At 38.5% G+C, this 24,741-nt stretch overlaps 1 protein-coding gene across 4 annotated transcripts in view; it reads left to right on the top strand.

Moving 5' to 3' along the window:
• Positions 1 to 1,310: 1,310 nt before the first annotated feature.
• Positions 1,311 to 24,741, top strand: part of MCF2L (MCF.2 cell line derived transforming sequence like) — a gene marked incomplete at its 5' end in the record, with an annotated part of 155,769 nt that continues 132,338 nt past the window's right edge. For 3 of the 4 annotated variants that reach the window (XM_082045238.1, XM_082045237.1, XM_082045243.1), the window contains one exon: positions 1,323 to 1,500. In XM_082045238.1, coding sequence (XP_081901364.1) covers positions 1,323 to 1,500 — 178 coding nt within the window. Of the gene's footprint in view, positions 1,501 to 24,741 lie in introns of all 4 variants that reach the window. The other variant, XM_082045242.1, reaches the window with a different exon arrangement.

The following is a 24,741-nucleotide window of genomic DNA, read 5'->3' as shown; positions in this document are numbered from 1 at the left end:
TGCAGGATAAATAGAGGTCATGCATCTCTTCCTTATCGAAAAAGCATTAAATTACCTGGAGAGATGTACATCTCTCCTACTTGGCCTTGGCATTTTCCCGATAGACTTGGAAAAGCTTGTTCAGGTTGCTTGTGCTTGGAGGTTTGGGCCATTTTTTTGTCGCCCACCTGCGCTCTGGAGGCAACTGGGAACAAACCAGATGTTGGATGTGATGTAATTTCTTGAAGAGATGGCACCTTTCTAGCACTTAGAAGAATTCCCAAATACTATCTAGTAACTGTAAGCATTTGGAAAGCTCAAGCTGCTTCCCTATGGAGAAGAAATCTTTTACAATTAATGGTGATTTAGCTGTAATTTCCAGAAGGGGGTGATTTTTGTTTGTGTTAAAACAAAAACAAAAACCAAACAAAAACAACACTGTAGTTCTCTGACATTGTTATATATATATTGAGAAACCTGCAGGTGTTTAAGAACATGCTTGCTCTCTTACCTGTATACATAAATAAGCCTGGTAATTAGCCCTATCTAGGCTAAGGGAAATGTTGCCCCTTTCTTCTGCTCAGGAAGAGGGCAGCCCTGAAGAAAACAAAGCATCTCTTCTTCCTGCCACATTTCCAGTGTCAAGGTTTCCTTCAGTGAATCTGTTTATTAAAATCTAAAATAGTAATTTTTGCCCCTCATATCATGGCAATCACAAAATTTTATTCTTTAGTATTTATTTTTTACATTATTTCACTTTTTGAATATCCATGTTCAGGGGTGTTCTTTCACCTAGTTAAACTAGGTTTTAGAGGATATTTTTAAGCTGAATATTGACTTGTTCTGCTGAAAATAGTGATATTGATATTTTTTGCCTTTATACAGTTGTTACTAGGATCACATATATCTTGATATTTGTATATTGGTATTTTTTGTTTGTTTGTGTGTTTGGTTGTTGTTGTGGTGGTGTTGTGGTGGTGTTTTGTATTGTGTGATGTTTGGTTTTTTGTTTGTTTGTTTTGTGGGATTTTTTTTTTGTATTTTTGTGATTAGCTCCCTGCCCTACAATATAAGCATTTTGAGAAACTACATGGGACTCTTGAAGTTTTGATTTTGGGTACAATACCACAGATGGTTTTTATGGACTGCACATGATACCATAAATGGCTATTATAAACTGTATTTTTTCTTTAAATAAAATCAAAAATATGATAATCTGTATGTAACTGTGAACATTATTTAACATTATCTGAGCCTTTTCTTTCAAGTAGCTAGATTTTATTATTATTGCAGAAAATTTTCTTTATTTTTTTTAATTTCAGGAATCGACCTACAGCATTTTCATGTCTGACTACTGGTACTGGAGGTTGATCCCCTGCAAAGAAACTGGAAGCTGCAACTGTTTTGCAGCAACCAACCAGTCTAATGAAGAAAAAGAAGAAGATACAAACCATCGGGTTGTGGTGTCAGATATCATGCAGCTTGTGCGAGATAAGCAGGAGGTGCCAGAAACCACAGCAGGTGAGAAAAATACAGTATATTTTGGAAGCTGCCAAACTGTGTTAAGAAGATGACTGATGGCAATAATGTCTCATCATTAGCAATAAGAGTAGGGCAGGGAGCCTAAATAAAGAATAGCTGAGTGTTCACTTGGAGGAGGCTGATGTCACCACAAAAACAAATGTTTAACAGCAGCCAGTGAAGACCTTTACTCAGGGGGACTGATGCGCGTTCTAAGAAATTAAAATAATTCCATAAATTAATTGATTTGCAAAAAATAGTCATCCCGGAGAAACCTGACCTACCTTCCTACAGTGTTAAAATCGTACTCTAGAGAAACTGCTGAGAATCAAGTACAAAATACCTCTGCACCTTATCACATCGCCTTTGTTGCAGAAAACTATGAGTGCTAGTTTATAGTTCCAGGGATTAAGAATACTTTTTTTTTTCTGGTACCATCAGATCTGATATTTACCCATGCAGGAGGCTGTTACATTCGTATATGAATTATGTGACCTTTGCCTTGGTACTAGTGCAGATGGACTCTAATTCTACGATTTGATTAGCAGTTGCATCTGAGAGTGACTGGTCTTTATTAACACAACTTCATTTCATTTTGTTAAATACATTTTTAGAAAGCCTTCTAGATAGTTAAAAAAATATCAGATATCTACACATATTCATGCAAACCTCTCTAAGCTGGAAAGATGATCCAAAACCAGAAAGGTGAAATTCACTAAAATGATGGTTTCCATTTAGTGTACAATTACAAGGCAGGATACGACTCCTTTGTAATAAAAGCAAAAAAGATTCTTTCAGCCTGGATGAGCTAATGATGTTGGTGCTACTACAGAATGATTCATATTCTACTGGGGCTTACCAAGAAGTAGTTATTAGAGTAACCATTTGATTTGTATACTAATGAGGTCTCAGCCAGAATATGAGATTTCTTTTGAGGGCAACAAGGAAATACTAAAACAAACAAACAAAAACAACAGCAACAAAAACCCCACACCAAAACTGCAGGAATTCCAGAGGAGGACGTCAGGATTGATCAGAGGTTTACAAAATACAACTTTTGTGGAAATAAGGAGGGTGTATCTAGACTACAAGAGAAAACATCAGGGAGAGCACACATATCCTTACTTTTTAGTGGAGATCTTTGTAAGTTATGGAAGAATGTGGATATCTGCTTGTTTTAATTTTCTTGTTTATATCTAATTGAATAAGAACAAGAAAACGTGAACTCAATTTCTGCAGAGATTTAGACCTAATTGCGGGGATTGTTAAACGGACCGCTTAAACAGCTTGTGTGCTCTCTAGTCTGTTCTTAATAAAATCTCCAGTGAAACGAAGCACCGCTGGGAGTCAGATAGGTGGGCTTGATTCCTTCTTAGTGCTTTGAGCTAGGCTAAGAGATATCAAGAAGGTTTTGGTATTTTTTTTAGTATGGTGCTTCTGTGATAGAAGAAGAAACAAACAAGTCCTGGAAAGGTTTGGAGTATAAAGTCAGAGGAAGGGTAGTTCTGTCTTTTGTCATCTGGAGGATTTAAAATGGTAAATTGCTACTCTTCCTTTCCAGAAATTCAGGGAAGAGCTATGTTAGGTTCAGACTAAGGTACATGTGTATCAACAGTGAATCAATGGTTGACTGGTAGATCTATAGAGGAAGCTTAATAAGCTACACAGATTAGAACAAATACAGTGAAGGCAAACCAGGAAGTGAGTGTATATACATTCTGCATAGCACCTATAATAATCTGCACATATGTGGCTATGCTAATATCACCTTTTAGCTGTGGCTGCTGTCCTTCCACTGAAGTCCATGTGAAAAGAATATGAGGTTTAGTGAAAAAAGTTCTGGACTATGTTTCCTGGCTTGAGATGTAGCAAATTTTTCATTGAGGATTACATCTGTGCCTGCCTTGAAATCTGAACTGAAAGCTGTTAATAAAAACTGGAAAGCACCTGATAATACTCTTTGTGCTTGGAAGAAGTGAGATATAGTTTTCAAAAAAATATATGTTTGTTTTCTTTTGACTTGAAGAAGACAACTATGTGTGGAGTGGGGAAAGAGCTTTCATAGAGGTAGGCATGAGAAACTTAGTTGCAGCTCATTTTCTGGTCAAGCTATTTAACTTCAAAACTGAAAGCAGTATGAAAACTTTTTCTGTGCCATAACTGTTCTGACATAGAAAGGTAGTATCGAGGATTGAATGAATCATTGTGCTTGTGGCCATTTCATTGGGTTTTGATTTTTCAGAAATTATTGCTCTTACTTGATACAATTTGGATGTTAATATTTTCTGACTCCTTCAAGGGACTGACAAAAAGAATCTTCTCAGAAAAGAACTACAGCAGCGTAACGTGGTGAATATTTAAAATGGGCAATTTGTATGTTGGGTATATTGTGGGATGAGCAGTTGTTTTGCTCTAGTTCTATTAGTTATTCGAGTACTTATATCAGGAAAAGCAGCAAGTATTTTTCAGTTGGTAAAGAAAGCCATAGTGCCTTGTACTGTGAATTTAGTCTTCTGGTGGGAAAAGGCAGAAAGATAAATGCTGCTGTGGAAAATAATGTCAGCAATGTTGTTGGAGTCTTTTCCCTTCTTAAATTTTTGCTGCTGTAAGCAAATGTGAGGGTTCTTAGTTTCTCATGCAGACTAATAATACTGTAGGATGGAGAGCATCTTGCTGCTCTTCTTAGTTAAACCATATGTTGCTTTTGCTGAAGTTTTCTGTTCCCTCCCCAGGAACTCATCTGCTATGCCATTGGTGCTATATTAATAGCAATATTTTTACTTCAGTAATTTCCTAGAAGTTATAATTAAGATCAGGTCTTCATTGTGTCTGTGAGTTTAGATGTTTTTGCTTGAGAATATGTGCCATTGTGGAAGGCTTGAAAGCCTAATTTGAAAGCTACAGATGGAGCAGCATGCAAAATTCTGCTTGAGGCAGAGCACAGCTGAGATGGAAGCATGATAATGTCCGACCAACTTGTGTGTGCTATTGCATCATTTCAAATTATGTACGTAATACATTCTTCCCCCTCTTGTCTTCAGAAGAGGCCAGAAAATGGAAAGCATAGAAGACAGGAATGAGGTCTTTAAAAATTAAAAGAAAAAAAAAATACAGTATTTCTGTGTTTTCTTAGCGCATGTTTTATTGTTCTGCCTGGTTGGGGTTGGTTTTTCCTCCATTCGTATTCCAAACAGATCTGAAATGATCTTTTCACAGAGTTGTTAGCCTCCTGACATGATGCTAAAGCAGTAGGGACGCAGAGGAAACCTCTTGTGGTATGAAGATTTGGTGGTGTGACATCTTGGGAACTGTGATTGCTGGTGTTGTAGCAAACAGCTGTGAGGGTGCTACAGTCAAAGCTTTTATAAAAAAGTAAGGGAACTATGGTGACACTGCCCAGGTTTTGAGGGATCAAGGATACAGGTGACTGCTGACTGCTATGTCTGAAGTTTACATGCTCCAAACTTACCTAAGAAGACTTTATGGGTAGAAAAATTCTTTTTTAAACATTGTTAATTATAAGATGGGTGTCCCTTTAACCTTTTATGTGATTTTTCATGCAAAAATCCTAACAATTACAAGGCAGCTGAAAAAACAGTGACTGTGATGTGCCAATTCTAATGCTTGTAACAGTGCTGTGTCAGCTCTTGCACTCACAGGCACTTGAAATGGTCCTGTTACATCCACATGCTCTTGGAAAGAAAAGTGCTTGGTATCATCTCAAAGCGTAAAATTGCATTGTGTTCCATATGTAAACACCTTTTAGGCACTGCTCAATGGCATTATGAAGCTGACAGCTTTGACTGAATTATACACCTGCTACAACATCACTGTATGGAACAGTCTGGTCAGGTTATGTTATGAAGAACACTGATGGCTCATCATCTTCGTCAGAGGGAGGGAAAAAGGCAACAACATGCTCCCTCTGAAACGCTTGTGCATCTGGGTAACTCCAGTTATACTCTGAACCCAGAGTATAACTTCAGTTATACTAATTAGCCACTTCTTTCCACTAGACACAACTCTATGAATACAAAATTTCAGTAGTAACGTATGAGGGAAACATTGTAGGTGTTCATTGTTATAATAATTATACTGTTGTAAATTAAGTGACTTTTCAGAAAAAACGGTAGCTAATGCTTTTTGGATCAAGTCCATTCAATTCCTTGATGTCTACAAATACAACCTTTTAAAGAACTTAACTAAAAATTAAGCAACTAGAAATTATCTCTTAGAAGCTGCTTTAATTGGTAATTCCAAGAGTGCCAGGATTAAACCAGAGCATTTTGGGGGTAGAAGCCCTCCATTTATGTGATGTATTTGGAAAGTTCCTTGATTCTTGGAGCTATCTTATATTCTCCAAGCGCTTTATCATGTTCAACATCTCACTGGAGCTTTCATTTTAATCTGCAAAGCTGTGAACATTAAACCATACCTCAAGTAAAAACTGGATGAAAGGCTTCTTTCAAAGGATTACTGATAAACTAGATTAATACCCTTACCCGGTATATGTAGAAAATGAGGCTGTGAATGTCATACTAAGTATTGTTGATGAGGTTGTTTGCATACTCAAAAAAAAAAGTCAAGACCAAAAGGCATTTGGAGATTTGTGCAGCTGCAACAAGACCTTTTTTCATCGGAGTGACGACAGCGTGCTGTCATCTGATTAACATTGGTACGTCTTCTGTGGAACGAAGATGGCATTTTAGAATTCTCAGCCTGTCCATATAGATGCTAAAAAGCCCATGACCTTTATTGCTTTTAAAAAGAAGACAACTAGGGCAGGAGTCTCTAAGCTATAATACAGCTACTGCTGTCCCTGGTGGCATCTGTCATAATGCTCAAGGAGAGGGGACTAGGGATTTGGTTTCTTTTTTATGAACATAGAACTGGGATCACCGTAACTGTTGGCAGAGAAAAGTGTTTGCTGCTTTTTGTCTGCCTGGTGGCAGTGGGTTGTCCCTAAAGAACCCGCTGGATTTTACTGTGGGAGCTTTTTAGTATATCCATGTTGAGCTTTCTGTTTGGTACTAGTACTTTGATGGTGAAGTGCATGTCCAAGGAAGATAGAGCAGATATTACGTGTGCACAGTTAGCATTTCTCAGTGCTGAGGCTATTTGCTTACAGCAGAACTCAATTTTATAAATAAATGTCTTTACAAGTCTGTTAATTTACTGGCTGCTATAGGACCGGTATCAGTCTCAGTATGTGTTTATAAGCCAATGTTTTTATGAGTTTGTTAGCTAAAAGAGCTGCTTTATATTAAAACTGAATTTCTGTTGAAGGAATTTGGCAAATTTTTATGAGTTTAACTTCTCAAAATGAGACGTTTAAAGCTAATTGGAATAATCTGTCTAACAACATAGGAGAACCTTTGCATGTTAAACTTCATCTGTGTTGTGTTGCTGCCTCAAGTAATAGAGCAATGAAATCCCAGCTTGATTAAAATCATTAAAGTCTTGTCAGGATTTAAATCTTAAAACTTCTAAGCTATGCAGGTTAACCAGCCTCTTAAATGAAATTAATATTAAACATCTTACTATAATTCCTTCTTTCCTGGGAATTACAGCAAATACGGAATATATAAAAATAGATTCGTGTTCAGCTAGCAGCATTCAGTTCAGGAACTTAGAACATAAAAGCTCCATTAGTGTGAAAAGGCATTTCCAGCTAAAAATGAGGAGAGGTATTCCAGTAATGTCAGCAATAAAATTCAGTGCATGTGTGCATATTTGTGTGTTGATATCTCTATATATCTAGATATCTAGATATATCTCTATCTATTTATCTATATCTATATCTATATCTATATATATATATATAGATATCTTTAACTTGGTGCCACACTTGATGAATTTTCAGTTCAACTGCTGTTTGCTTTTCCTGCATGTGTGGGTATTTCATACAGTAACAGAGGAAGAATAAAGCTTAAAAAAAAAGATTACATTTTCAGTAAATAGTGCTGCCTGAAATTACTCTTAGCCTTTATTAACTACTAGTCACCTTTTATTTGTTTGTTTGGGGTTTTTTGTTTGGTTTTTTGGGGGTTTTCTTGTGTGTTTTCAGTTTTGTGGGTTTTTTTGTTGTTGTTGTTTTTGTTTTTGTTCTCCTTCAAAATTTCCTGAACCCAACTGAGAAAGATTTTAGGGGGAAGGTCCAACTACTGTGTGCTGCAGTGACTTACACTGATTCATGACGACTTTTAATGGTGTGTTAGGTGTATTGGAAACACCATTTCTTTATCGTTGCACTTCTACTTTGTCTCTGTTTTCTGTTTGTAATAAGCAGCCCAGCCACAGCATTTGTTATTTTTCCCTTTCCATTCTCCCATTTCCTAGAGAGTCTTTTGCTTTTCAGAAATAGTTTGGCTGGGGTTCCTTGTTAGCTGTGAGATGATGTTAACCTGGGAGGTATAGCTGGGGCTCTGCCAGCCTGGCTGCCTTCGTTTTCACAGAATCACAGAATCACAGAATTGACTGGGTTGGAAAAGACCTCAGAGATCATCGAGTCCAACCCTTGGTCCAACTCTAGTCTGTTTATTAGATCATGGCACTAAGTGCCATGTCCAATCTGAGTTTAAAAACCTCCAGGGACGGCGAGTCCACCACCTCCCTGGGCAGGCCATTCCAATGCCTGACCACTCTCTCTGTAAAGAATTTCTTTCTAATATCCAGCCTAAATTTCCCCTGGCAGAGTTTAAGCCCATGCCCCCTTGTCCTATTGCTGACTGCCTGGGAGAAGAGACCAATCCCCACCTGGCTATAACTTCCCTTCAGGTAGTTATAGAGAGTGATGAGGTCACCTCTAAGCCTCCTCTTTTCTAGACTAAACAACCCCAGCTCCCTCAGTCTCTCCCCATAGGTCTTATGTTCAAGTCCCTTCACTAGTCGTTTTGCTGCCCTTTGGTTGTGTGCTTGGGGAGCTCCTTGCCAAGGGAGAGGCAAACACCAATAATCTGTACAAAGAAGCAAGAACTTTATCAGACTGAGCTGGGGGAAGCTGTACCTGCTTTGTTCTGCGTGGTGTTCAAAACACACTCATGGTAAGACGTGATGCACGCAAACTGAAATTTGTAGTTTCCTCAAATAGTGGCATTTTTACATCATATAGAGGGGTATGAAATTATTCTCTAGCAAAATTAAGCTAGTAAAAGGTAATACAACTTTCTTAGGTTTATATATTTAATATTACATAGTCATAGATGTCCTATTGTTTATAATCTACTTGAAATATATGGCTGTTAAATCATAAGAGAAAGCAATAACATTTAGTTCATTATGAAAATTAATAACTTTTGTGATCCATCTGGATGCAATGAACCTTTCTCTTTTGATTTAAATCATGCTTCACCTTTCATATATTCTCCATGCAAGATGAAACATTAGATACATGCTGACGCTAGAGTAGGAAAGCTTTGTCAGTTCTGTTTAGTCCCTGACATGAGTACCTTTGTGCTTTTGGTGCCTCAGGTGGCTCCAAAGAAATTGGAAAAGTGCCTAAGCAGCAAGTGTAATTGAAATTCAGCAGGGGTTACACGTCTAACCTATTTAAGCATTCTGTAAATCCCATTTTTCTGCATCTGTAGGCAGTGAATATCTTTGTAACTCTGCTTGATTATAATATCTCAACAGGAAAACAAACCAAACCAAACTCTGTTACAGAAACTGCCTTGTTCTTCTGACAAGGTAATGCATGACCTTAGACGTCTCATGCTTCTGATGTGCCTCCCGTGTAATGAAGAGCAGACGCATGGCAAGTTTAGAGTTCTTCCTTGCTTATGTCCTCTGTTTCTGTAATGGGACTGCTTGCTGGCTTTGGCACTTACTCCTAAGGCCGTGAAGATGGAGAAGTTGTGAATGTAAACATTAGGTCTAGCACAGGTGCAGTAGAAACTATCTGAGCTACAAGGTTGCACATGCTACCTTAATAATAATTTCAGCGTCACCTACACATCCATAGGGTTAAGAGTAGTGGGTTACATTAACTCACTGGCTTCCAGCTGGACCTTTTGTAATGGAAATGAATTGCTTTGCCTCTCTTATAGCTAATACCGGGATTAGCTGTTGGGTTCAGTTGTTGCCTCTGGCACTGAGGAATCACTCACCCTGTTTCATGCAAATGCATGGATTTGCTGAGGTTAATCAATGCACCCTCTTTGAGTGTTTAGAAAGTCAAACCATCACTACACGGGAGGAGAGAGCTTTGATAACAGAAATATTGGGAAATAATGAAATAAGTAAGGTTGTTTTTTTTAAAGTCTATTTTTGCATTTTGCTATAGCTCCAACATGCAAGGTGCATAGAAATCTACCACTGAAAATAGACAGCTGTCTAGGAACTTCTTTTGTTCACAGGTACAAACTGTAGACCAGATGCATACTGATATGGCTGGGTTTCTTTACTGTTGAAAGTTGTACTGTTTTAGAGTTGACTAGAACTGGTTAAATGGCCAGCTGTCAAAGGAAAACCTTTCCCTCTAGCTAAAGGTATTGTGTTTGTTTTAATAGCTAGAGGCTAAAGAGAGTTCATTTAATTTGGACACGCAATTTAAATTACTTAGTGAGCAGTTCTATTTTCTTCGCTTGTCAGATCTGCTTCAGCTTATTTGTTGATCATAAAGTACATTAGAAAAATTGCGATTCTTCAAAATTATTTCTTGCACATAATTAGATTATTGCCTGTAGTCTAAAAATATAATCTAAACCAATTATTGAACAGATTAATACTTTTTCCATTAACTATTACTAAACTTTTTATGTAGAGAGGAGGAGGGAAATGAATTTGATATTGCATCTGGAGTCTGTCAATTAAGCTTACTGCTGTCAAATTTGTGTGACCTGTTTTGCAAAGGTTTACCTGGGGAAATATACTTTTGCTAATTATTAAATGTGTGGAAGGAGGGAGGGAGGCAGAGAGAGAGGGAAGGTTCTGTGGTAGCCCTGTGCCATGTGTGACTTCCTTCCAAGAATCATCTTGGGGCAAAAGAGCTACACTGAAAATGGTGGATTGACTTGATTTTTTTGTTAGGGAAAGCAGCAGCCGCAAATAAGGTGCAGCAGAAAATAAGGTGCCTGGGATTAACTGCTGCCGAAGAGACCTGTCCAAAAGGTGAAGTTTCCAGAGTAACGATATCAATGCCACTTCTGCTGAGGTTTCTGAGAAGTGGTGAGCAGGTCCCTGAAAAGCCAGGCAGTCTTGCCAGCAGCTTCTCTTTCCTGTAAGGTGTGTGGATACATGCAAGATGTTGTGTATTTGCAGAGAAGGTGCTGGAGACCTTCATAATGCTCCCAGGACTTGTCAAAAAATCCAGTTGGAACGAGGCTGGTGGATCTAAAGCAGAATCAGTTCTCTTAATGCTGCCTGAAGTCCTCTTCGCTAACACTCTGTGTGCTGAAGAAAGGGTTTTTCCCAGGAGGCATCCTGGAAGTTTCTTTTTCCACATAGGCAGGGCTTGCAGTCAGAGGAGTGAGGAAAAAAATACTGCAAAAAGGCCCTGTTACATGTTAAGGAAGCTGTCTTTACTTTTTTTCCCCCCTCCCTATTATTGCTTATTTTGAGAAACACTTCTTATTATAGAAAGTATACTATATATTCAAGAACTATATCACATGTAGAAATTTGCCATTCCATCTGCACGCTGTAGTGTACTTTTGTATCATTCCAGCTCTGAGCAACAGTATGATGCATTTTATTGCACACCCGGCATATTTTGTTCCACGGAAATCTACTCTTTTCACTGTTGAAAAACAAATTTACATAGGAAGGCTATAAATGAGATTATAGAAGGTATCACACTGGCATATGTGTGTGCAGACAGGACTGATCCCAAAGGGAGCAGCTGGGTTGTTTTCCCATTTTACCAACTGGTGAGGTTCCAGCAGGGCTGCTGGGCTTGCTTTTGTTCACTGTGCTACAGTGAAGAGGCTCACCAGCCTCACCAAGGAGAGAGCAGTGCTAATGTTTGGGGGATATTGGTAGCATTTAGGTATTTTAAGTCCAAGAGGCTGTCCCTCATTCTCTTTGTAATTCCTTTAGTAGTTTTGCTGGTGAAGATTGGGCTACCTGGGGCTGATGGGTCCCCTTGGCTTCGCTCAGACCTGCTGCCTTGTTGAGAAGGCTGTCTACAGTTTCATGTGTGCTATTTTCTTAAGGTGCTACATGTGCCCACTCTACACCTTGCTGAGCTTCTCAAAAGGTAGGAGGGTCAGCTTCGTGCAGGCTGGATACAGAGACTTTGGGGTTCCCAACATATGTCATAGCACAAAGTGATTGGAGCACTTGCTGAGAAAAAGAGGGTGCACTTCCGTTTCCTCCTCAGTCAAGAGGGCTGGGTGGAAGGCCAGCTGACCGTCTGGGTGAAGACACTGTCTTGAAGGAGCCAAGATTCATGAGACCAGGGTGTTGGTAGTAAAGGGAAACTTGGTTACCTGCTGACTGAGTGAGGCCCTAACTTGTAAAATGGGAGTCTTGAGTTTTGTGCTGTTTGCATTCATCCATCTAATAAAAAATCGCTTTAAATGTGATGCATAATCAGTGCTTGTAGTAGGGATCCTGTTCTCATCTGACTGCGTTTTAAGAGAAGGAATTGTGTAGATGTCAAAAGCCAGGCAAGGGCTATGACCGTGAACCCTGATCATGATATGTGCCTTTTAGCAGGCAGATGAAATGCCACTCTTTGCAGAAAGAGGGATGGAGCTCAGCTACTCCTCTGTTGTTGACTTTGATTTGCTTAGGTGGAACCTGCCAGAGACTTGGATTATCCTGGGTCCTTCTCACAAAGCCTCAATTCTTCCTGTGCTCTACTTGAGGAATTCAGACCCCAGCAGATTCTGTTACAGAAGGCAAATGCTGGGTGTCATTAGGCCAAAGTTCTTTGGGATTCTTGTTCTTAGCATTTAATAGGTTCATGTGGGATCATCTTGTTCTCCATGGAGTTTTGCGGAACTTTTGCTTGGTCTGATCTGGCTGCTTATTAGTCACTGCTGTTTGGTTGTGTGTTTTTGAGGGAAAAACAGAGTTAAAGAGCAGAAAAGGTGCATAATAAACCTCTTCATTGCATGAACTTGAAGACTGATTGAGTGCCTTTACTGGCAGAATGTCTGTCAACTGGTTCTGTTGGCCTAGTGTATCTAATATTCCTAGAAGATGTAATATAAATACAGTGTCTCCAAATGGCAACCAGAAGTCACTGCTGTTCTTTTATCCATCTTTTTGTTGTGTTTATTTTCCTTTTGGAGGGCTCAGGAGAGAGAAAATGCATGTTTTAAAATGTTGTTCTTTTCAGTTCTGGTTTTGCAGTGACCAGGATGCAGAAGTATCCAGAGATGAGTGCTGTAGTAATTTTCTGCTACTGTGCCTGGCCCTTTAATCTCTTGTAAGAAATTCAATCTTTCTCTTCCGTGCCCAGTAGATGTTGCTGTTGAATCAGTAACACTGAAAGAGGACAAGGGGGAAAAAAGCTTTCAGAGCCCAGAAGGTATAGTAAGTATTCCCGTATCTTATCCAGAGAGAAAAGAGGTCTAACTTAAAGTAGTGTCCATGGTGTTTTGTTTTATATACATCAGCTTGGGAATCTGCAGCCTGAATGAGAAGGAAGCATTGTGTTTGCAACTTTGAGTTATAGGTTTAATGTCCTGTGGAAGAACTGCAAGGAATGTAGATTTTCTACCCTGCATCTCCATTGTGGCTTTAGTAAATATCCAGATTTTGTACTCTTATCCTAAGAAGCATAAATCATGTTGGTTGTGATGATGCTTCTATAGCACAATACAATTTTGCAAAGCTGTACCATATGGTAAGAACAGGCATTCCCATAGCTCTCTAAGTCAGCATTGTCCCTTGGAAGCTGGGACCTTGCCAAGTTGTTGGAGCATCTTTTAGGATGAAAGCTCTGGAAACAGGGTGGTTTTGGCACACTCTTGTTGAAGGAGACAAAGCAAGGGAGGCAGGTCTCTTTGGGAGAGGAGACTGTAAATGTTTTCCTCTCTATTCTTTTTAAGGTGACGTGTGTCCTTTAGCAACACCTGCTCAGTAAGATTATGTATAGGGAAGGTGCTTTTTTTTTTTTTAAATGCAGTCTGGTCTTCTAACAGAGTCTGAGGAATAGTTTGCTATTGGTCAGAAAAAATGAATGAATAAGATACTGAGTAAATGAGTAATCTGCTGAATTTCCCTGTTATATGGGAAAACATCTGCACCTATTGGTTTCCTTGGAAACAAATTCACTGCAAAAGCTAAATGAACTGCACTGAGCCTGTGTATTTATCTGCATTTGAGAAGAGTTGAACATGCACACTTGGACCTTTTTACTATGTGTGTTTCTCAAATGCTGTGTTGTTTATGCTGTTCTCGCATAAAACACCTGATCAAAGGAGATGTGTGACATGCTTTGGATTTTGGACAGAACAAGAAGAAAGGTTGGTCTTTCTTTTCAAGTCTAAACATGGATTGTGTGTTTATATTTAATTACAGACAGCATCTAGTTTTCTGAATACTTATTTTTAAAGTCTTGCCTTTTAAAGTTCAATGCTATTGTTTGCATATTATTGCAGTCTTAGCTGGTTTTTGGAGTTGGAGATCAGAGAGCTGCTGAAAGCAATTGCTGGTACATTTGCCTCATAATAGCATTTTGGCATGAGATTGGGTTTATTCGTAATTTATTTAATTAATTCAGTATGGGATACATGTATGTGTTCTCATGTATTTTTGTTCTGGCTGTGAGAGGAGGATGATTTCATATAATGTGTTAAAAGATTTAAGTGATGCTTATGATTAGCTTCAACTGTTCAAGCCAAAACCAAATCTGTGCAATAGGGTGGTCGTGTGAGCATATCAGGAAGAATTAATTTAAAGCATACTTGTATTATTGTACTTTAAGAAAGAGAAGCTCTGTTAAGCAAGTATTGCGTAAGAATTAGATTGTTTTTCAGCAGGTATGTTTAATGTATCTTCATGTGTCTACCTCGGTCACAAGTAAGTGAGGTAGAGGTCACATTTGCGACTGTCTTTTTGTTAGTAGAATGGTTTGCTATATATACTGGACATGGCACTGAGAGGACTATGCTGTATAGAAAAACACTTTTAACACAGGTTGAGAAAACATTAGCTGTAGCTTGTCTAATATTATAGAAACATCTTGCAGTGATTCCATGGTGGGCTTGCTTACTGAAACAGACTTTAAAATATTTCATAAACTTCTTTTCCTCTCTAAAAGGGGACAGCTGTTCACATGAAATTATATCTAAGTTTAGTCACTAGGCCCTTTGCTTTTGATATTTTATTCATGAATATTAAACAACATTTAAATCTGAGACCTTACTGTGTTTTCCCTACAGATAACGTTGCCTGTCATTGCTGAGGTATATGTTTTTAAAGAGTTCTTTCCCTAGAAAGAACTTGAAGTGAAGTTTTCATGGACTTTCTTTTGTTACTTTTTGCTTTGGGTGCTCCAGATTAGTAATATTACATTAGAATAGTCTGTGTGCTCTGTGTATACAAACAGCCTAGTTTGGGAGTTGGGGAGAGCAGGCAGATACTGTCTTTTTCCATGAGAAATCAGTCTTTAGTTTTAAATACTCTTTTATAAATGTCAGGGGAGAGGAAGGAAAGGAACAGGAGTGAAAGAATTATTTGTATGTCAGCTGTTATTCATGGTCTCTCTTCTGAATCCTGTCCTACCCTTCCTTGTTGTCTCTACACATTTAAAGACCTAGAAAATTAATACAAAAGTATTCATTCTATTGTAAAGCAAATAGTGCAGGTCCTTGAATAGCATGTTGCCTAGTCCCATGAAAGCAATATAATTGAAGTTAAACCATCTAATAACATAACTACTTCTACTTTTTGAGAACTCTTTGACTGCAGCCCATCACTACACCACTGCTGATTATTCTACAAGACATCCCATTTGCAGATGCATGTGACAGTGAAGAGAAATCTGGTCTTTAGAAAGATGAAGTAGGATAACAGTTTTTACAGGTAGCATGTTATGGAAAGCCTTTGGATAGGTAGAGAATATCAGACTTGTGTATTTGATAATATCTCAAACATTATTTGCCAAGTTGTTTGTTTTTATGGATTTCTTTGGTTTTACCCAGTGGAGCTTTCCAGACAAAGTTACTTAGTGATTTTTTGCTTTTGTGGCAGGTGATCCTAGCAATGGCAGATCAAACTGTATGAATAACTACAGATGCAAAGGTGACTATTTCCTTAATGTCTGTCTGTTTCTTTAAAGGGCTGGTCAAGATCCTGAAGGAAGTAAGTGACTCTTAGGAGGATGCTAATGCAGATCAGTCTCGTGACCAAAGAGAGTTTTCCTTTCAACATATGTTGCTGTAGTCTAGCTAAAGTTTCAAGTCAGGCATTCCGGTGCATGTTATCTGGTATCCTCAAGCCTCCTCTATATGCTGCCCTTTGGAATCACAGCTTTTAAATTATATTTCATAATTCTAGGCTCCCTGCTCTCTCTGCTGCTCATCTGTGCTCTGCTGATACATGGCCAGTATTTGTCTTTGAAAATGCTCTTCCTCTTGGGTACACAGGTGGAAATGGTGAAGAGGATCAAAATGTTCTCCCTCAGAGATGCAGGCATTGCCATGGAACGCAGAGGACCATGATTGCAGAGTGGTCCATTATACATCTGCTGTCTTAGAAGGGGGCATATGGTAGCATAATTATTTATTTCCTTGATGTCCTTTCCAGGCCTAACACCAACAATAATCATGCAGAAGCATTGTATGGTATGACAAATATATCACAACATACAATGAAATAGTGTGAGATGCTGTGGGTTTTTTTGCCTGACACATTAATATATTTTTCCTTTACGTTCTTGGAAATTTTTGTGTACTTCTGAATTTTTTTATTAAATAATATATTTTTTTTTTTAGTGTTATCATCTGCATGTTAACATCTGACTGGAGATGAACCAAAACCAGCATTGTAGATATGCTCTTTGAATCAGCACATCCAAGTTGTGTAACTGTTTCAGTAGTCCTTCTACTGAGCTTTTGAAGGAACCCTGTGCTACAGATCAATCTTGATGTAGTAGCTACATCTGATCAGTAAATGCAAATGGGTGGCAGAAGTGCAGGACAGGACAGTTGAGAATACCAGTATTGAAGATATTTGAAGATATTGAAGATATTTGATGTACCATATGGTGCATCATGGAGATTATTAGTTACCAGTAACTATGCAGCTGACCTGACAGCATTGGATGGGGTTAGAAACAAACATGTCTTGTGAGCTGGAGTAAAAAATGGTGTGCGGTGCTCTGGGGATGAGTATCTCCAGGAGCCTGTCCCTCTGTGTTAATCTTTGTGTATTTATGGAGCCAGCTCTTGGTTGCGCTTGTGATTGACTCAACTCAGAAGATGCTTTTTAAAGTACCCAGACATTATAAAGCTTAAAAATTATTTGAAATTGAAGCCCATGCAACTTATGTGTAATAGGTGATTTGTCAAAAAGCACTTTTTACTGCATTTTAAAGGCAAAAAAAAGTGAAAATAAACTGCATTGTGTTAAGCTTGTCACTGACAAAAGAATCTTTGTTATGGATTGGAAATTGCTGCAAGAGTGAAGGAGGGAAAACAAGAAATAGCAACAGCAGTGCATAATCAAAATAACAAAGAAATGTATACATGCATGCTTACATTTTTATTTCAAAAGCAGTAACTAGTCAGGACTGTGGTCCTTCAAGAAAACTAAGCAATACTTTCAGAAGCCTATTAAAGCAAAAAAGCAATATTTCTGTTTCAAGAAGGCATGAAATGGTGGTCTGGATATGGCTTACACTGTAAAGAAGCCTAAATGACATCTTCCTTTCTGACAGCTTTACCATAGTGAAGGCAGATGAACTAAAAACTGAAGAACATTTGTTTTCCGTCATCTAGTGAGGTGTTGTGCAGACCCACTCCTAGGAAAGATCAATTTAATTTGGCTGGTTAGGGAAGTAGCGTCTTCTGTGCAGAATATTAAATGGAAAAAATAGTGAACGTTTTCAGATGTCATAATTTCATATTCTAATTTTAAAAAACTCAAGTCATTGTGAACTGGACATAGTGCTTTTGCTTGTCAAGAAATGAAAAAAGTTATAATTATCTGCAAAAGCCTTTTTTCTTTTCCTCCAGAGGCATTTTTTCCACTACCTGGAATCTCCTGCAAATTTTAATGAGACCTGACCTGGTCTTTCTGTCCTGTATTAAGCATCCATCAACACAAATAACCAGACTAAAAAGTAATGGCGTTTTATTTACTGAGGCTTGTATGTGATAAAATAGATGGGGGAATTGGCCTGTTAATGAAACCTACACGGAGAAGTTTTAAAGCTCTGTTGTGAAAGACAAAGACACCACTGCAGGACATACGGTGAGGGCGAGTGTTCTGCAGCAAGATAGATCTTGTTTGGGGTTTGGCCTCTTTGGTTGCAGGCTAAATACCCTTGTGGTTGTTGGAAATTATTTTTTCTATTCCTGGGTACTTTTTGAGATGTCTTAAATTTTCCTGCTCTGTATCAAGACAGAGCCAAGTCCTTGATCAGCGCTTGGGGTGCAGCCCAGGAGGGAGGCCCCAGCACCCAGGGCAGCACAGTGAGTAGCCCTGGGGGGACACGTCTGCCAGAGATGGGCAGCTCACCCAGACCAATCACAAATGTCATTTTTCCGTGTCCTCAGTGCATTGCCTGAGTATTACTCTATTTCCTTTTATAAAAAGGGAAAAGCTTTCTGTCACCCTAAAGCTCCAGTAAATGCTACATTTTGAAAGATGTAAAACTGGAAAAGGGCAGTCAAACTTTAAGATAAGTCCCATTAAAAAAAAGTTTCAGATTAAAGTGGACATCTTTCTACTCTGTCCTTTATCTGTGATAAAAGTTGTCAGCCTGCTCCTCAGGGATAAGCACTTCAGCTTTATTCTGTGTAATCAAATTGAATGGTCCTGGGAAAACCCTACTTTTTTTATTCTGAATACTTTTTAGATCGCTGATTGTATGTGAAATTAACAATTGTAAGTGACAGTTATAATAAATATCACATTCCGTTATATAGTAATTTCCTGAGAATGTTTTAAATCAGCCCTGACATTTGAACAGTAGACCTGCTAAACTTTTATGTGTATGGCCAGTTCCTTTTGAATAGTGATTTTTACAAAGTGGGACACGTACTAAAACTTGAGCTTTTCTTAATACTCCAAATCTGAACACGAACGCACACATGTACACACACACAGACTGATTTGAAGTCTAATACTTTGTAGAAGACCTCAATTGTTTGAGCTTTAAAAAACATTGGACTGACTTTTTTTTAGGGGGTGAGAAATTAAAGACTCTTCATTTCCTTTGACCCTGCATTTCCTTTGAAAAGAAAACCACCCTGACAAGACATAATGAAATATTTGTTTTCTGGATCGATTTCATTTCTGCATTTAAATACCAAATACTAACTCTGTCAGGGAATATGACTATGAAACCTCTGCAAACTTTACCACCTATTTCATTATCATGGTACCTTTAAATATCTATTTGTCTAAAATAAAAGCTCCTTCATTTCTGTTCTTTAATATGTTCAAAGTATTGTGGTTTCATGGTGTTTTTTTTTTTAGGAGTTGGACTACAGTTTCCCTTGTGTGGCCTTTCTTTTAATTATACATACCTGTGGGAGCATTTCAAGGCAAATAACAGTGATATTTCGTTTCTTTCTGTATTATTTATGTTTGAAGCAAGTTCCTTTACCACTCACCTATATGCTTCCTATCTTTAGTGTTGCTGGCTTCCTACAGAAGGTGCTTCATTCATCTATAAAGACACCTCAGTAAACTTAGAAAGGTAGAGTCTTTCTTGGAATTGCACTGACAAAAAGGCAACATCCATTCATTGCCATGCCTGCTTTTAGAGTAGTCCAGCTGCTGGCACATCTGGGTAGCTTAGCTCCTCAGACTAGAGAGGAAGAAAGGGCCACAGCAGCCCTCAGCTGAGCAGGGGCAATTGGAGGTATTGCACTAAATAAACTCTTTCAAGGCTGTTGGCTCTGCAGTGATTACTTAATCCCATGTGGCAAAAGAGGAGAATCAAGAAGAAAATAGAATGAAGAAGTTACTGGGAAAATTAGCTCTCTTTAAAAACACAGAAGACAGCAGAGGAGATTCAAATGATATTTCATTAATTTGCTTTATACAAGCGAGGGAGGCTGGAGAAAAAGAAGGCCTGCCTGTTATGCTAGGAAGTATTAAAACCTTTGATCTAGTCAATTGGTTTAAGTTCATTCAGACTGGAGAGCCTCACTGGAAAACTTTATGGAAGTATGAGGAATGCTGCTCTAGTGTGAAACTGAGGTACCAGGTATGGAGGAAATGAATTATGGAAGAATTAGTGGCTAAGCTAAACTTTAAGAATTAATATTGATTTTTTTTGTTTGTTGTGTGGGTTTGTTTTTTTTAATTTGGTTTGGTGTTGTTTGGTTGGTTGGTTGTTGTTTTTTGGTTTTTTTAGGAGAGGTTAAATTGCAATGGATAAGGGGGAAAGTGATGTTTAGGGAAGAAGACTGAAAGTACTGGGAGCTGGATTGTAGCAGGATCAGGCTGAATTGGGGAAGAGGCCAACAAATAGAAATGAGTATATTGCATTTCATCCATCCTGTAAAGCTTCTCAGCTATGAGCCTGAACAATAACAGAAAGGAAGGGGAGCACCTGTGGGGTGAGGATGAAGCTTTTCCCTTATTGCTGAGTACTTGGTCTGGGTACCACCTCGGCCTGGTCCCTGCATGTGGCTAAGATGAGGGAGCATGGAGAGCAGCTGCCAGACCTTTCTTTCTGTAGGTCACTTACTTTCTCAAGGGAAAATATTATGGAGGTTGATCTGACACTGAGGACTCGATACAGATTTGGTAAATTAATAGATGAGGAAAACAAGGCATAATTTTGGTGGAATTCAGCTGTTAAATGCTTCTGCACATCTGAAGGCTTCTTTAGTCTGTGTTCCTACATGAAGCCTGCCTATACGCAGGCTTCATATGAGTGTTTGAGTGTCAAGTTTTTAAGATGAAAAAACTACTTTTACCTTTTTTTTCTTCCTGCATGTATTTGCAAAGTAATGACTTATACAATGCAAAGTTCTCTGTGTTCCTGAAGATGGTGAATCTAGGAACAATTTTCTCCTTGTGGAAGACTGAGGTGTTGCCAAAAACTGAATACTGCCATCTCTGCTTATGAATCCCAGTTTCAAATCCCAGATGCTTTACATAATAAAGCCTAACTGGGCTGATTACCAAGAGGACTCATTCAGAAAAATAAAAGGGAAAAATCCCTTTGCTTCATGAAGGAAGAACTGGTGCCAAGAGGAGGTTGAAATGTTAAAAATGCATTTTCTGTTTGGATCTTTCATATCAACAGTCCTGTCTCCCTTTTCTTTCCTTTTTTTATTTAGGGCTGGGGATCAGTATTGCTCTTGTGCAGTGGGTAGATGTGGAAGTTTTTTGTGAGACCTGTGAGAACCTAGATTATGAAAACCACATTAAGTGGGTCTCTTCCCACTCTGCAGGAGCCCAGCTTAGGTAAGTCTTTCTGGCTACATCTGAAGTCTCTTAGGACAGCGGTGGTGACATGGATGCCTGTAGCTTTATTGCTTACACAGTCTATAGAGTATTGTGGTGTGTGATGTTGGGGCTGTCCAGAAAAGAGCGTGGCTGACTTGCCTGCCTGGTGCTGCCCATGTGGTGTTGCTGGAAAGCAGTATAGGATGTTTGGCACAGGATTCAGCTGTATAGGTATAACCATCCATATGCTCTGCCCATTCCCTTACAGCAAATGATATAGTAGAGCACATGCAAAGCAGCAGGGAAACTCGTGTTTTAAATTCTCATGGTTCTACTTCATATCCTATAAATAGTATTTTTTTCATTGTAGCTGCTCTCAGGCTCTTAGAGAAACTAAGCTCCGATGGGTGAAAATGGAAGCCCTCTTGTGGTTTAATAATTGATTGAAAAACAAGAAACAGAGTTGCTTTAGGTGCTCAGTTTTCTGTGGGTGGAGGGGAGTTACAGGGGGAGTAAAGCAGGGATTTTTACAGGGGCTTCAGCTATTCAATGTAATCCCAAAGTAGCTGGAAATGGAAAGGAAGTGTGGGAAGACTAAATTTGCAAATATGTTAAATTATTTAAAATAATCAAATTCAATGCTGAATGCAAACAGTTGGAGGATAAACTGGTGGCGCAAAGTAACTGAGCAGTAGAGTAGGTGAAATTAATTATTTGTACAGAGCGATTCATAGGAGAAGAGACAACATTATTCCCTAAATTAGCTGTACCCTCGGTAAGAAACCTCGACCAATCGTGGGTATTTCCCTGAAAACAGCAGCAGCAGCTCAGTCGGCACTCAGTGTTCATCCAAAAAGCAAAGAGAGCGTTACAAACCACTGAGAGGGAAACTGAGAACAACAAAATCCTTATGTCAGTGTGTAATCTCTGCTGTGTCTACTTCTTCAGTACCATGTCCAGTTTTGTTCGCTTTGTTAGAGTAGAATTAGGGTATGCAGAGGCACAGCAAAGGCAGTCAGAGGTATGGGGTTGCTTTTGTACAAGTAGGAACTAATTAGTGTAGGAAATCTTCTGTCTGGAAAAAAAGCAGTTGGAGGGGACATAATATCACCGTCAGTGGAGGTCTGTATAGTCATGAATGGCTTGGAGAAGTGAATAGAGTGTGTTTATTTCCTCTTTCTTTTTTTGTTTGTTTTTTCTTTTCCTCCACTGCTTCACAAGAGGCAAACTGGGGCACCCAGAAAAATTTCAGGAAAGTAGTTTAAACAAAAGCACTTTTTCACACTGCACATCATTAATTTTTTTGAACTCATTGACGAATTATATTGTGGAGATCAAAGTAAAGTGAGCAGAGAAATCTTTAGGTGTATTGTTGCAAGTATCTTTTGCTCAGGCAAAATGCTTTATATGATTATATGTTAATGATTTAAGGTTACTGCTTTGGCTCCTCACACGAGGATAGTTGTATATTACTCTGGAACATTTTCAAAATAGCTACAATTTCTTGAAAAACTAGGTAATGCTTTTTTGGCTGGAGCTGTTTGAAAATAAGAGGGATGTAATTTTGTTGTGTTTGAACAGGCTTGGCTGGAGACCACAGCCAAAACCAGAGCAAAATAGAGTAGTGAAGGAAAAAAATGATGGTGGTGTGGCTTTCAAACCCAATGGAAGTTTAGAAGAAAATCAATGCAAACCTGCAGACATCTGGTCAAATATTACATCCATGTAGCCTTGGAGGTTGATTAAATTCTGCAATACATTTACTTCTTGCAGTTTCACTGAAAGAAATGGGAGTACAGGCCATTTGACAAAAATGTTTTCTCTGCATTTTAAACACCTGAGGCAGAACTGAAAGGATGTGTGTTCATCAGATTTCTTTGTAAAAGCATTTTTACACAGTGCTATACTTAAGTATGAATCTGCTGCAGCATGGGCTTGCCTGGGACTACTGAAGATTTTTTGCTAGAGGTGATACATTAGCAGAAGTTAAAAATCAGAATTCTAGAAGCAGCTTGAATTTTTCAGTAAAAATAATCACACTTTACATGAAAAATGAATACATTTTCTATTGTGTTTACAGACTCTCAGTGCTAGAACTGAACATCAATCCTTTTATTCTCCAATTTTAATTTAGCTTGAGATGTGTGGGGATGAAAAGAAATATTTAACTGCCTAATATGATTTTTGTGGTGACCTGCAAAGGTGTGTGGCAGCAGGTACAAACTTCAAAGGAGCAAAAATTGCAGTAGCTCATTCCCGAGCTATACAGACACTTTTATTTCCAGAACTGTTTTGATTCCCCAGGTAGCTCATGGTAGGATACGGGTTTGAGTTTTGTTGCAAGAGGGCTCAGTTGGCTTCTCTTGTTAAGAGTAGATTTTAGTTAGATTTTAAGTTCTGTTTCTTTATACTGACTCAAAGTTATTCATGAAACCATGGATGATGTAGTTAGATTCTAGATTCAAACTGTCAGAGACCCTAATCCCACATTCTGTGGTTAAGTATATTGAAAACACTGTATCTCTGTGACCTTCAGTAAAAAAACTACACCTAAACTTGTTACTGTGTTGCTCCAGACAAGGCTGCCTCATTTCTATGAATTAACATGATTAAAAATTTACATTATTAAAACAAACAAACAAACAAAAAGTGAAACACCAAACCAACCACACAAACACTTTTAGGTAAACTAACTTTCAGTCCAACTAACTGACATCTTTCACTTTGACACTCTGACATGTCTTGCATGTTTTAAATTTCTTTGAAGGTGCAGAAAGTGTTTGAAAGTGTAGAAAGAATATATAAAGTGGTGGTGGTTGTATAACTGACCTTTAACTAGCATATTACGAGTTCCCCATTCATTTTGCACAAGTGTAAATAGGTGTTTTGTATGTGATCCTGAAGGTTGACTGGCTGATCTGATAAAATTCATCAGCACTATTATATCTTGCTATTCATTTGTTATTTCACTGAGAAGATGCCATGGAAAGATGGACCTTGTCATATATGGGAGGCTTAAGCAGTTTGCTGATTCTCCAAGGAAAATATGAAATCGCTACTGAATTGAGGCAGGACACTCAAGGAAAGTTGGGATTGAACTAGCATCTTCTATTTCAGTAGATGCTTATGAATGAATATGTCTCCTGCACTTCTTGCTCCACCAGGAAATAGTGTAATCTTACAAGTGAACTGTGCTGTTGTGCATACGCTAAAATCTCTTGGGCCTTCAACTTGCTACAGTCAACAAGGCCATTGACTTCCTGACATACGGATTTTCTCCCTGGGCTGTCTGTGGACATGGGGTTCTGTCCCCAGCCTTTGTTTCAAAACAAGACTCAGCCATCCCTGGAGACATTCCAGGCCAGGCTGGATGGGGTTCTGAGCAAGCTGCTCATTGCGGGGAAGGTTGGACCAGATGGCCTTTGAAGGTCACTTCCAACCCAAACTATTCCATAATTCTATGATTCTATCCATATGAACCTGTGGACTTGCACACCTTTTCTAGTTGGTTCACTCCTGGTTCACCACCTGAATATCCAGAGCCTGACCTGCAATCTTAAATATACAAAATACTTTTTTTGCATATGAAGTTCCTATAGATGCTGTATTTTTATGGCAATACTTTGTTATGCAAAAGCTTGACTGGAGACTTAATTTTTCCTTTCTATTAATATAGAAATTGAAATATACATGACTCTAGTCATATATAATAGA

Source organism: Streptopelia decaocto (assembly GCF_964273445.1).
Source record: "Streptopelia decaocto genome assembly, chromosome: 1".
In the NCBI taxonomy this organism is placed as follows: Eukaryota; Metazoa; Chordata; class Aves; order Columbiformes; family Columbidae; genus Streptopelia; species Streptopelia decaocto.
This window is presented reverse-complemented; position numbering and strand designations above follow the sequence as displayed.